Raw genomic sequence first — 13,981 nt, 5'->3', positions numbered from 1 at the left:
AAAACATCTAGCCTGCTTTGGAACAAATAGTAGCTCTTCCATAGCAGTTTAAATCCTGTAGATTCTTCCACCAGAAAAAAAAATACTATAATGAGGAGATCTCCCTGACAGCATTGCACTGATTAAGTAAAGGTATCTTTCTACACCCTGTATCTTTCTACACACTATATTGAAGAGTAGACAGAGGGGATGACGGTGCTGGGGAGGTGAGGGAACACAGAAGGGCTTGCTGCTCTCCAGAGCACTCTGGACTCTGCAGTGCTCTGATGCTGTAAGGGTTAAAAGCAGTCACTGGGGCTGCTTTTTTGCACCGCTTCCCCAAATCCTCAGTTGGCCCAAAAGCCTAGAAGCTGTAAAGGGAATATTAAATCCACCTTTGTTCTCATCCAACATAAAACAGTACAGAAGAGTGTAAGAGCATCAAAAGTGCTTTATTCTTTATATGCCATCCCTATTCATCATTTGTCATTTTTAAATCACCTTCATTCTGCCTTGCCTTAAATTGGACACATTTAAGGTAAAGATGAAGTTGCTGATGGATATAACAATATGAAAGATGTGTACTTTGAAAAGAATACATACCTAAAGTTGAAATTTAGAAGACAAGGAGCCATTACTAAAGTACTTTCATTAGAGAAAAATCTTGCTAAGTCAACTTCTGGGTGAAATTCTACGATCTGTGATACACTGCAGGTCAGAGCACATGATCACACAGTGTTTCCTGCTTTGATATGTATTAAATAAGATATTAATTATTAACAAAATATATACGTGGAATGTCTTTTCAAAGTGATTTTGAGCTTTAATATTGTTTTAATGTCCAATAACACACTTTATCTGCATGAATTAATTCTTTTGTTGAGACCAATGAAAACTTATGAGGCATCACTTAAACAATATTCTTCTATTTATGTCTTAAAATTACAGAAGTGAATAACAGAAGGAACAAAAATACCTGTATTAAAACATCATAAAAATTAGACTGGTTCAATGAAGTGAGATGAATAAAGCAGAGATGAATATTTATCTGCAAACTAAGTTAATATAGTACTTACTAAATTGGATTTTGTCTGTGATAGCAAAACAAAGCAGTGAGTATATGAAGAAAAAAGATTGAGTACATGGTGTTTTCAGACCTAACCTTTCCAGTTCAGACACTGTAATATGAAACTACATTCTTCTGACCTGGCTATGCTTTACTTCCAAAGTTTGCCAAACATTTCTTTCTACTGCCGTGTTAGGACAAAAGATTCTTTGTCCCACAAGCATTTATGAAGTCAATGTATCAACACCTTTATTAACTGTTCAGTAAGCACACATTATTTAACCACCTAATTAGATAAAAACTTGCCTTTGTCACTCTTAAGCCATGAAAGATGATTTCTGCATCTTCTCCTGAAAGAAAATATTCAACACCTTTTTTTAATAAGTGTTGAAACACCTACACTGAATAAACATGCAGTCATACTTCACTGACATTCTTTTCACTCATTTCCTGTTGTATGACCAGAATAAACAGGGAAGTGAACAAAAAGTTAATTCTTATTTGTCAAAACACTCACCTTTAGGATAAACAAATCAACCACTGTATAACATAAGGAAAAAGGAAAACATCCTGTTGCCACTGACTGTAATCACTGAACTCGCACAGTAAATGTGACCTCGGATCAATGAAGAATCAAATTAAATGAAAAGAGAGAGAAGGGGCAATGACAGAAATATTAATAAAACTACAAAAACAGCATATCTGGAGGAGGAAGAATTTAGATGATGTTCAATATAAACCTAAGATTTAAATCAACTTAATCCAGGGACAATTTGGGTGATAAGATTTCATTTATTTAGAAAAAGGTTTACCTTGACTATCCAGGAAAACTTCTCTATTAAACAGTGTAGTATTTCAGTTATCCTACCTGCTGCCCCTTGGATGAAAGCCTGGTATCACATATTCCAAATCTGTTCTGAATCACCTAAACTGAAGAGCAGGTTGTCTGTCCCAAACACAGGCTACTTGCTCTCTGCTGAGCTGTTTTCACTGAGCAGCCACACATACTCCATACCCTGAGAAATCCGGCCTCTGTGGAGGACAGTAAGGGTTGTTTCTGGGTACAAGGCAACCCAGGACCATGCCTGCTCAAATAAGATGATACAACAGCATTCTTAATATGCTTTTCCTCAGAACTCAAAACTCCTGAACAGTAAGGGATCCAAATCCAGAGTCTAGAGATCACACATCTCACACTACAGCTTAGATGTAATCAGAGCCAACTCTGGCATTTATGTGCTCAAAACTACACCCTAAGAATAAGAGTCACTAGAGTTCTCTCACAGCATTTCAGATTGGTAGGACTGGAACCCAACTGTGCCGTATTTTTTTAAATGATGGTGTCATTTCATGTAACCTCAGACATTTTTGTGTTGCATTTGGCATGTTGTTTATGAGACTATGCTGAGATTAAAGATCCTTCTCTTTTTCACTCAGGAATTTCTTAGATCTTGTTGACCTCTTTAATCAGCATAATTCAGGTTCTTTAACAAGACCATCATAACAATGGAAGTGTTTCTTTCGATTTCTATTTAAGGAATTAATTTTGTATTTGCTCAGGTCTTCCACACAGCCTATTCAGTTTTCTCTAATGGAATGGCTTTCATTTTTTTCATATTTGCCCAAATGCAAAATATTCTGACAGATTTCTGGGTGCTGGTAGCATTTATGCAGTTCTCAGAACAAAATAGCTACTCTAGTTTTTTTCATTGAACCAGGGATTCACTTCCTCCTATTTATTTGCCCTTGGTTTATATGCAGTTCATGTAAACCAAATCCATGTATTATACACTTCCCAACCATGCAAAAGTTGGTTGATTTTTTTTGTTTTCACTCATGACAGGAAAAAGTGATTCTTCCCCTGTACATGGCACTGGTGAAACCAGACCTTGAGTTCTGTGTTCAGTTCTGGGTCTCTCCCTTCAGGAAAGGACATTGAGGTGCTGGAGTGAGTCAGGAGAAGGGTAATGAAGGTGGTGAAGGACCTAGAGCACAAGTTCTGTGAGGAGCAGAAAGGGGTGTTCAGCCCAGAAAAAAAGGAGACTCAGGGGTGACCTTATCACTCTCACAAGGAGGCTGTAGCCATGTGGGGTTTCGCCTGCTCTCCCAGCAACTAGAGACAGGACAAGAGGACAGTCTCAAGCTGTGCCCGAGGAGGTTCAGGTTAGAGATGAGAAGGAATTTCTTCACAGAAAGGATTATTAGACATTGAACAGGATGCTCGAGGAGGTGATGGAGTCACCATACCTGAAAGTGTCTTAAGAAAAGACTGGATGTAGCACTTAGTGCTGTGGTGTAGTGGACATGGTGGTGTTAGGTCATAGGTTGAACTCGATGACCCGAGGTCTTTTCCAACCTAATTGATTCTGTGATTCCTTTTTTTGCCGTGTTTTCCCTCTTTGAGACGAGTTTGAGACCTCTTTGATGCTGCATTCCTCATATTTCCTCATTCATGGACTGAGAGAGGCTGCACAAATGTCTGACCTTCTGCGTGGGGAAGAGCTGTGGGGTTTTTGTACAGCATTCGGGAGGCCCAGCAGCATCCCAAACTCCCGGCTCCCTCACGCGCCCGCCCGCCGTACGGCGCGCGCTCCCGCCAGCCGGCTCTGCGCATGCGCGCTCGGGGCGCGGCGGCCGCGCTCGCCCTCGGCGGCCGTGAGGGCGGGGCGTGCCCGGGACGGGTGTGGCGCATGCGCGGCGCGGCTGAGCTGTGGCGGCCCCGCGCCCAGGTGAGGGGCGGCCCGGCCCGGCCCGGCCGGCGGGAGCGGCGGCCGCGAGCGAGCGGTGGCGGCCCTCGGGCCCCGGGACTGTGCTGTACCTGCTGCGCCTCGCCGTGTGGCGGGGCGGTGGCTCGGGACCGGCAACCGAGTGGCTCGGGCCGCCTGAGCGGGCTCTCGTGCCGCAGCAGTCTGGCGTGTGGGCCCGCGAGGCGGTTGGGTGGGACCAGGGGGAGGGACGGCCCTGGACCACGGTGTGAGCGCCCGCTTGTAAAGGCGGTGCGCGGCGGAGGTCCTGCCCGCCGGGCCCGGGGGGGCGGCTCTGGCCCGGGGATGAGCGAGAGGTTTCTCACGCCCGTGCCTCGGGGGAGTGGCACTTCTGGTTTGTTTATTTTCGGTTGTGGTTGTGATGTTTTGCTTTTGCTGTGAGAGAAGATGCTGTCAGCTCTTCCCAAAGCTTCACTTGATGCAAAGCTGGCAGATGAGGTGTTCTTACTTTATTTCTAGCCCTCTTTCTGTTGATTGTTTTGGTTTGAGAGGGTTTTGGAGTTCTATTTTAGATCAGCATTTCTGCTTATCACTTTCTTCAAAAAATACATTTGTTTCGGAAAGGGTTAAGTGATGAAAGCGTGGATCAGGACTTAAACCACTTCTTCCATGGCAAGGATAGCATCTGGGTTGCGCTCATGTAACCATGTTTGTTCCATACCTGTTAGCAGGCAGGCAGGTGTGACTGAAGATGGAAAGTAAAAGTGATGCAAGTAGCTACTGGAGCAAATTTTCTTCTGCTGACCATAATTCCATTATTCTTGTAATAGACAGTCATATTCCCATTTCAGAATTCAATACTGGTGCTAAGTCTCAGTATTTTGGAGCACATTTATAGCAAAGTTGGCAGGACCTGAAGAAGAAACTTGCATTTTGGTGTAGATTATTCCAGAATGTCTGTTGCAGTGCCATTTGAAGCAGCTTGTACTGCATATTGCTGCTGATGGACTGCTGGCCTGACCGTGTTGCAGACTCCTGAGTTCCTGGTTTTGTAATTTAAATATAAAACTTAACATTGAGACATAACTTCAGTGGGTTACTTTTTAGGAAAATAATTTCTACAAATAATAGTAGAAAAATTTCTGCACTTAATTCTGTCAGTTTTCTGATAGCCAATTTCACAATTACCTTCTTTAAGAGAAGCAGAAACTTAGTCTTACTGGATGCTGCCTACCCTCAGAAAGCAACTGAAGGTTGTGAGAAGTATGTAATGTGGGAGACCATAATGTTACTACATTTTACTGTTTTTCATAGCTTTTAGTTTCAGCCTTTCAGTGTTTTCATTCTGGGTGTGGGCATTTCTAAGGCTCTGTCTCCCCTAGCAGTGTGTTGCTCTTTTAGCAGCATAGATTTCTTTAGCCCCCAGTGTGTTCACTGATCACTCATTCTTTCCTCTGATGACTTACAGTTCTCTTGAGAATGAAACAAACTGTTAGCAAAACCACAGTTTTGCAGGTTCAGCTGTATTTGTCGTAAGAGCTTCACCCAGCACAACTGTCTTGTTTTGCAATTCAGCTCTTGACAACAAAGCTTTCGTAAGATAAATAATGCCCTGAGTAATTCCAATTCTTGAAATAAATGCTGTTTATAGCCTTTAATTTTTAGTTTGTTTTACCTTTTTGGGGTGGAAAGACATGTCCAATACATTAGCTTTTGGTGTGAATTTCATTCTTTCAGGATTTTGAGATATTTCTTGAAGTCTGCAGTTAGATCACTCCACTGTTGTCTTATACTGATGGAACTTTGTTTAGATTCAGATAAAGACCTTCTTTTGTTCTTAACTGTTTTTGTAGTTCCTCAATGGAAAAGGTGTTAAAAACTGCCCATGGCACTATGGAAACACTCGGAGAAAATAGTCATCTACTGACACTTGTGAGCAGTTGTTGGGCAGAGTGACAGAAATGAAGAGCTTCAACCATCGCTTCAGTATGGCGGCAGCTGAATCTGACAAAGACTCCGGATATTCAGGTTTAGAAAAACACTGTGTTACCTTTTTTGTGTGTTACTGTGCTGAGGCTGTGCTTTAATTGGTGACATTTAACAAATCTGAGTAACCCCTTCCAGTTTGTGTATGATTACCTTGGAGGGCCTTTCTGTGCAAGATAGGTTTCACCTGCAATCATCCTACCACCAAAGTTTTTTGAAATGGAACATTACCAAATTACAAAGTTCATCCTGTGAATTTGAATGGCATGGGAATTTAGAATTAATGGAATAATCTTACACTTTAGAGTCTAGAAGTGGAGATGTCAAAATTACTTTTTCTTTGCACTGATGAATGAATTGTTGGATTAAGTTGCCCCGTGTCTCTTACGATCTGACCATATTGCCAGTAGAGCCTGATAAACCAGAGGGTAATTGTTATAACATCAGTAAGATAATAGCCATGGTGTGCCATTTTAGTAGTCACCAAAACTTTGCAAAAATTACCTTTAAACAAGAAAAAAAAAAGTACTTCTATGAAAGATACCTGCTTCACTGGGTTTTAGATAGAAAATTTCAAGACACAAAATGCCTGCATCACAAACTATGGATGTGGCAATGCTGGAGCCTGTAGTGCTTTCCTGTATCAGTTTTTGGACTAATGCAACCTTGATGATACTACTCAGTCCCTTAGAGACCAAGTAAAAAAGAACAGAAAGTAATAGATTTCTGTGGGAGAAAATTTCTGTATAAGAACTGACCTGAGATAGAAAGCCTTTTATTAGAGGCCGTCTGACAGCTGTCATAGCAGCTTTAATTTTGTTGATATTACAGAACTAAACTTTATTGTTCTTTGTGACTTGGTTGAAGGAGACAGAATATTAGAACTGAAAGGCAGTAGTAAGCATGTTGCATGTGGAACAACTAACAACTGAATTCTGCATCTGGCAGATGGAAGTTCAGAATGCCCAAGTGCTATGGAGCAAACGGACTCCGAGGATGTGCTGAACGCACTGTGTTGGAATGCAGAGGATGGATCTTGGCAATGTCCGAGGACCACAAGCAGCTCCTTTCCTGCACTGTCTCCTATGGTTGTTATGAAAAATGTGTTGGTTAAGCAGGTAGGGAAGAAATCACATCTTGAAAAATATTGCACATTCTTAATTTTTTTAAAGCACATTTTTCCTTTCAAAAAAGATTTTGCAATGTTGTTGCAGTCCAGAAAAAAAACTGGTGATTTAAGAATTTCTAGTATGATTCTCAGCTCTTTTGAGAGGCAGCTGGAATCTGCCTCTCAAAATCTAAGATGGAATGTGAAATAGAGATACTCTGCTCCATCTCTATCTACTAAACCTCTTTGTCTCAAAGGGATCCCCCCAAAATACATCTTCAATAATGTTATGTGAATAGCACCAAAGATTAAACAGAAAAAGGTGATTTGCTTTTAAAGCTGCTGTTGTCTTTTTATGCAAAAAAGATGGTGAAGTAGGATGATAGGTTTGTTTCCTTATTCTTAGGTTCTAGAAGTGCTTCAGTGGGAAACACTAATCCAGAATGTTATAAATTAAAAAGTTAAATCCTTATCTGAAGTTAGCTGTGGTACTTGAAGTTACTGTTGTACTTTAATAGTTGTTTCACTTAATTGCATGTGATGGCTCACGTTGCAAGAAGTACAGTTCCTATTTATGTTCTCCAGTATTTTTGTGATATATAGTTCCTCCAGCACATCTGTGAGACCTCCTGTGTAACTTTAACATTTTAACAGAAGGTATAAGAAGTCCAAAGTACGGTCATATTATTAGACCTCCTGCTCTGTACTCGCTCATTTTTGGAGCAGAGCACAAGTTCTTCAATGGTTTTTACTAGAATACTTCTGAGAATACAGTAGGAAGGGGGAAAAAGAATATAAATCCTGATTCTTTTTCTACTGAACCTGTTATGACAGCAAGCAAGGCCTAATATTCACTGTTAGTATTTAGCAGATTATGCAGTTATAGGGGAGGTGATTCTGCTCTCTGAGCATCGTGCTTTATCTTGGCAAGAAACAATTTCATTTTATAGTCACATTCCTAGGTGTGTGGACAAAATACTATGTAAGCAAATGCTGAAGTTTTTATATGTAAAGTCAGGAATAGCCAAGCTTCACCAAAGGCTGATAGCCTTTGGCCCAGAGCACAGAAATTAAGACATTACCTGCAGTGATTCCGGTGTTAAACTCCAAGTTGTATTGCTAATAAGAAGAAGCAGCAGCTAATAAGTAGCTTATATATAGAGAGATATTTAAAAAATCCAACCACATATATATATATATATATATATATATATATATATGTATATATAAACCCTGGTAATATAGGAAAAAGGAAATTTGGCAAGGAAGAGTTGGAGATGGCTAAAATGTCCACACATGGTTCTCTTGAGCAGTGCATCATAATACCTAACTATGTATGATTAAAGACAATAATGTCAAATTGAAAAATGTTTACTACAATAAAGGAAAGCAACAAGTCTAGGTCAGAATAATAATGAAATGTCTTTCTGCCTTTTTTCATTATGCCTAGTTAGCTCATCTTTTAGGTCATCTTTTTAAAATGGTCTTTTCAACACCGTGCTGAGTTGGGCTTGCTGGACCAAAGAAAAAAAAGCAGCATTCAGTTCCTGCTGTTTATTTCTTCCAGTTTCAGTTTCCATCAGCATCATCCTTCTGTCCTGGAATCACTGTGATGCTCTACAGTGGTGGTTACCTGCTGGCCCAGTTTCAGAATGTAAACAGCTAACAGTAATGCTGCTAAAAAAAAAAATCAGGTGGTGATTAATGCCAGTGCTGATTGTAGTAAGGTTTCTGTAAGTCTTGTAGAAGTCATTAATAAGTGGGAAGGCTTTTTAGGCAAGTGACACTGATACATCAAGAAGTTAGCTTTCATTTAAAAATGCAACAAAACACACAATTTGCAGAGTTAGTAAAATAAAAGTGGCCTTCTCCACTGAAAATGAGATGTTGAGTAGGAGAACTAGACCAGAGTGCTATGTGAGAAGGAAAAGAAGAAAGAACCGCGATAGGAAAAAACCCCAAGAGCAAGATAAACAGTTACCAACAGTGGTAACCAACAGTTACCACTGCTCTTTTGGCCTCAATGATTATGGGGCTCTGCCATGCTAGGTGCTGTTCAGCAGTAAATGGCAACTTCTGGCTCCAAACCCCTGCTCCTTAAGGCTACATGTTCTGTCCTGTGTATGTATAGCTACAGTATTTATATGCTTCCTCACTTCTTACATCTCCAGATACTTTTATTTTGAATGTTCTTTCTTCTGTGTTAAGGTAGTAATATTTATTTTTACAGGTAGCTGTTCTGTACCCCTATTCCATAAGCATCTTGCCCACTGAACCAAAGAAACATTGTGTCAGAGTAGGTAATTGAATGTTATCTCCAAGTCTCAGTGTCCTAATCAGTGGGTAATACCTGCTTTTGGTAAGTTCCAAGTCCTTTACTGGGGGAATGGACTTTAACAAAGCATGTTAACATTTGCCAGTTTAAAACTTACGAGACTGGTGGATAGGATATGGATTTCAGATTACTTAATATAGACTAAAAATAATAATATATATTTGTGGTAGCTAAAAACTGTGCCTTCAGCAGGCCTGCCAGTTGTGTTCCAAGTCGAAAGGAATTGAAAAAGCAGCTGACGATATATTAGTATAATTGTAGTGGTGATGGCTGAAATATACTAAGAAGTGAGATTTTGCTTTAGAAATAAATAGTGTCTCTTACTAGACCATTTGATGTCTTTGGAGAAAAGCAATCATGTTTTTGGCCAGAAAATCTCATGAAGATCTGTAGTAAGGTGTTGGAGGAAAAAGAGGTAATGTCTTGTAAAAATGGATGTTTTACCCTATATTCCAGAGTATGGCTCGTGGGAGGGAATAAAGCCTTGGGCGTTGTTCTTGAAATAAAATGCTTTTAAGGTTTATCAATGCACACTGTTTTCCCAGAGGTATGAAGTTAAACTACTCTGGGCTTACAGCAGACTTTTCTTTTTGCATTGTTTGATATTCAGCCTTTTTTTTTGTTTTCTGTTTCCTAGTTTTAAATTCAATGAAACTGTGTGTTGTACTTCAAATTACAAGACTTCCTGAACAGCTGTTGTGTATCTTAAATAACCATTTCAAAATCTTGCTATAAGGATAGTTTTGAGAAGATTTGAGTTGATACCCTTCAACTAAGAGGGAGCCTGAATTGTTCCTAAAATGTGTGTGCAATCTTTCCTTGACTCTTAAGATTTTTCATAACAGAAAGCTTAATTATTTTTCAGCTTTCCTGTGCACTTGTAGTTTGACCCCAAGTCTGGGTCGAACTTTTTAATGAACATTTTACAATATAAGCTTTCACTGTAATCCTCACTTAGGAAAGCATATATAAATTCAGATTGAATTGTTTTTAAATATATCTGCTGTTGCATAGTAAAAGGCTTATGGATTACAGCTTTATTTCCAGCATTACACTCCATTGTCAGAGAAGGAGAAGGATGAATTTAATAGCAAACTCTTCATAACACAGTATATATCATTGGACAGTATATATCAAATGTAGAAAAATGGCACAGTCCACCTGTTTTGTTTAAATTTGTTTTTATCGTCTTCTACAATATTTTTGTAAGACTTGTGTTTTTTTTTCCCTGTTTGTGCTTCTCAGGGGAGTTCATCACAGCTCCAGTCTTGGACCGTGCAGCCATCTTTTGAAGTGATTCCAGCTCAGCCACAGCTAGTGTTTCTTCGTCCATCAATCCCACCTCCCATTAATCCTCACCCTGTTGGGAAAAAGAGAAATGACTCCACTAATTACCTGCCGATCCTGAATTCTTATCCCAAAATAGCACCACAGCCATGCAAAAGAGATCACTCCTTTGATCTAGAAGAATGTCAGGAAACCACTTCCCATAAACGACTCTGCACAGAAGCACCCAAGGTGGAGACTTCTCCCGGACTGATGAGCACAGGCTTGCCTACTAGTTCTTTTTCTCACCTACCAGTTAGCTTTAAGACACCTCAGGATTCTAGCCAGCAAAGTTCTTCAGCTCTGGTGACAAGTGGAAAACTGTCAACTCTTCCTGGTTTTCATCATGTTTCCAGTGATGCTCAGAAAGTGCCAGGTTTGACTCCCCTTTTGCCTTTTGGAACTCTGCAGGCAACAAAGCGCACGCTTCATGAGAGCGAGAGTGCGTCACAGACTACAATGCCTTCTGCAGCGTGGAGCCCTCCATTGATACCAGAAGAGGTTTGCACTACCCCTGAGCTGCTCTTGCAGCAGCAAAGCAAGTGCAGACGCTTTCAGAATACGCTTGTTGTGCTACGCAGGTCGGGATTGCTGGAGATCACTTTAAAAACAAAGGAGCTCATTCATCAGAACCAAGTGACGCAGGCTGAGCTGGACCAGCTGAAGCACCAAACACAGCTTTTCATAGAGGCAATAAAGAACAATGCACCACAGTCATGGGCAGAACTAGAAGCATCTCTAACAGGATCTGATAAAGCTGATAGCAACCTCGAAGACCCCACTTATCCCAACATGTAGTAAAAATGTGCATAGCTGTTGGTCAAGTTATTTCTGTGCCTCCTTTTTTCCTGTCTCAAACTTCTACTTGAGCATTTTTTGAGTCGAAGATTTGCGAAGTTGCATTGCCATTAACAATTTGTCTTCAGAGCCAGCTGTGGGACTGGAATAGCATGGTGCGTTCAAGACAGAATGGGTAATGAAGAAGTTTGTATGTGCTCTACTGGCATGTTCCCATTCTTGAAGTGAAGACAGTCATCTGCAGTGTTCTGCAAGCATCTTTTTATTCCCATCTTCAGATAGTTGTTTCTGAGAGTGCAGCAGCAGAACAGGCCCACTGTTCGACCATCATCAGTTCCAAGTAGATGAAGGGAGTTGGTGTGAGGTGAAATAAGTCCTCCTCCCATCCCCTTCCTTAATTTTTTTATTTAGAGAAATGGAATAGAGTGGAGAAATTGAAGTTCAGAATAGGTATTTTAGGAAGCGATTGCCCTAGAAAACAAGATGATGGGCTCAGGGTACCTAGAGATGAAAGGGAGGCAGAAAAAATGAAGTCCAGTCATAGCTGTTTGAGACAAGGAAAAATGAGTCTACCAGTGACCTTCTCCATTCTATTTTCACTGCTCAAATAGAGTATAAAGGAATGAAAAACTTGCTTTGCAGGGCAGTACCCTCTGACTTAGGGAGACTTAGCTGGTGGAAATCTCTCGTAGTCCTTAGAGTACCATGTGGACTTTTTCCCTGACAGTATGGAGGGTGGGCTGAAGTGGGTGTGCTTACAGCTAATGGGCCTTTCTGCTGGTGTAATTTGTATATGTTCAATAAATCTGTGAATAAAGTTCAGCAGCTGGTTAGAAATCTCCTACTGGGCATCAGTCCAGACTTAAATAGTATTTACTGAACTAGAAAAATCCACTCTGGAACTCATACTTAAATCTGGGGCTCCTTAGGAAGCATATCCCTGGATAATGGGAAACCTTAACATCTATAAAGAATGAGGATGTTGAAGGTCTCTGGTGATAAATATGTCATCAGGTACCATTCTGTTCAGTTTTCTTAGCTGCCTTTATTCCTGGGAGCCCTGATAAAGCTTTAAAACTATAAGGGCTTTCCTTTCTTGGCTGCAATGGTATTAAATAGGTTAGCTTGGAAATGCATTTGGAAAACTAGTTGACTGCATCAGGACCAGGATAAGTCCAGATTCTGGGCAGGATCTGAAAGTGGTCCAGTAGATTTGAACAGAAATGTTAGCCTCTGAATGGAAGCTGTAAGCAATGAACTCACAGCTTCTTTTGATCCTCAAAGCAGCAAGATTTGGTATTAAGAAGTTAGCTAGAGACAGCTGTCTTGGTCTAATCAGTCCGATGGCCTGCTACAGCTTCAGCTGTTGCTGACAACTTTACAAGTGGGGTAGCTTGATGGGTCAGACAGGCTGATTTTTTGTATTAAGTTTTAATAAATGTTGGTATTTTTGATTATTTTTACTATGTCTTTTTGAAATTCTACTGTTCTAGTTGGAATGTAGGTATTTTCTGTACTTTCAAAGCCCGTTGCTAGCTCTGAATACAGTAGCCTAACACCTCTGTTAAAGAACATGACTTTTTTGCTAAAACTTTACAGAAATTGACTGTGAAATATGAATGAAATAAAGTATGTACTTGAAAAGTTTGTGGATTATTTAGTGCTGTTGAACTGCAAAGTCCCTGGTTCCAAAGCATCCTTTAAATACAGCTCCACAGCAGCATGTTGCCCATGTGGGAAAGTGCAGATACAAAAGTGATACTATGATGTATCTCTCTGAAGAGAGTCATGTGAGCTTTAACAGTATCTATGAATTATAGGGTCTCTGGGAGGAGCATGCATAGAAGTGGGCTGTACAGAACTCTAAAAATATATTGTCCTAGGTGACCACTGCCATAGATCTGTCATGAACAACCTGGAAGGATTTTTCCATCTCTGAGCTGTTGTCTCCGTGATGACTGTACATTATGCTCACCGTCTGTGCAGGGTGAACTCCTACGCTGTGTCTTCATCCTGTCAGCTGGGTATGCAGAAGTTTGAAATTGTGAAGTAAGAATCTTGGCTACTGAAAGAATCACTGGAGTAAAAAATGTTCCACTCTTGAAGAAAATTCTCCAACTAAATCTGTATACCAGCTTTTCACCAAAACACATTTCTTCCAAATGTGGCTGTCTGTGTGGTCTTTCTTTTGTTCAAATGTGACTTGCAGGGAGAACTAGGCAGTCATGCCCAAAACATCCAGCAGCCTCGTGGCATGAGATTTTATCCTAAGGTACAAGAAATACAAAGCTCTTACATGGCACCAGACAAGACAACTTGAATCTCATTGCCTTATATCCAAAAGGGAGTGCCATCAAGTGGAATAATTTTATTTCCTGAGACTAGAAATTCAGTGTTTGCAAATTTTATGTTCACAAACATATGGATACAATTCAAGCAGGAAATTCTCAGGTTTCTGTCTCTTCTGACTGCCTTTTCCTTTACATGGTTAAGTTTATCTGCAGCATGTCAGGCCTCTTTGCCTTTATTTCTCTGAGGCCAAAAAGGTATTTTTTTTCTTTCAGGTGCATTGCATCTGTCTTGTTTTTCTTTCTCATGATAAAAACAGTCTGAAAGGAACAGTACCCCTGCAGGCTTGGGCTGAGCAATCTCCTGGCATGCAAAATTTCTGGCATCTG

General features: G+C 40.4%; 1 protein-coding gene across 5 annotated transcripts; it reads left to right on the top strand.

The window, feature by feature from the left end:
• Window positions 1-3,684: 3,684 nt before the first annotated feature.
• On the top strand, window positions 3,685-12,950 carry CIPC (CLOCK interacting pacemaker). 5 transcript variants are annotated; one of them, XM_053946192.1, is made up of 5 exons: window positions 3,685-3,774; window positions 5,604-5,778; window positions 6,685-6,854; window positions 9,075-9,140; window positions 10,425-12,950. In XM_053946192.1, the coding sequence occupies exons 2-5, from the start codon at window positions 5,712-5,714 to the stop codon at window positions 11,301-11,303; spliced, it is 1,182 nt and encodes a 393-aa protein (XP_053802167.1). In that variant the 5' UTR covers window positions 3,685-3,774; window positions 5,604-5,711; the 3' UTR covers window positions 11,304-12,950. The 5 variants fall into 5 exon arrangements, with proteins under 5 accessions (XP_053802167.1, XP_053802165.1, XP_053802170.1 ...); XM_053946190.1 differs by lacking the exon at window positions 3,685-3,774 and adding an exon at window positions 3,968-4,144; XM_053946194.1 differs by lacking the exon at window positions 3,685-3,774 and adding an exon at window positions 4,216-4,248.
• Window positions 12,951-13,981: the final 1,031 nt, after the last annotated feature.

Source organism: Vidua chalybeata, chromosome 6 (assembly GCF_026979565.1).
Source record: "Vidua chalybeata isolate OUT-0048 chromosome 6, bVidCha1 merged haplotype, whole genome shotgun sequence".
NCBI lineage: Eukaryota > Metazoa > Chordata > Aves > Passeriformes > Viduidae > Vidua > Vidua chalybeata.
This window is presented reverse-complemented; position numbering and strand designations above follow the sequence as displayed.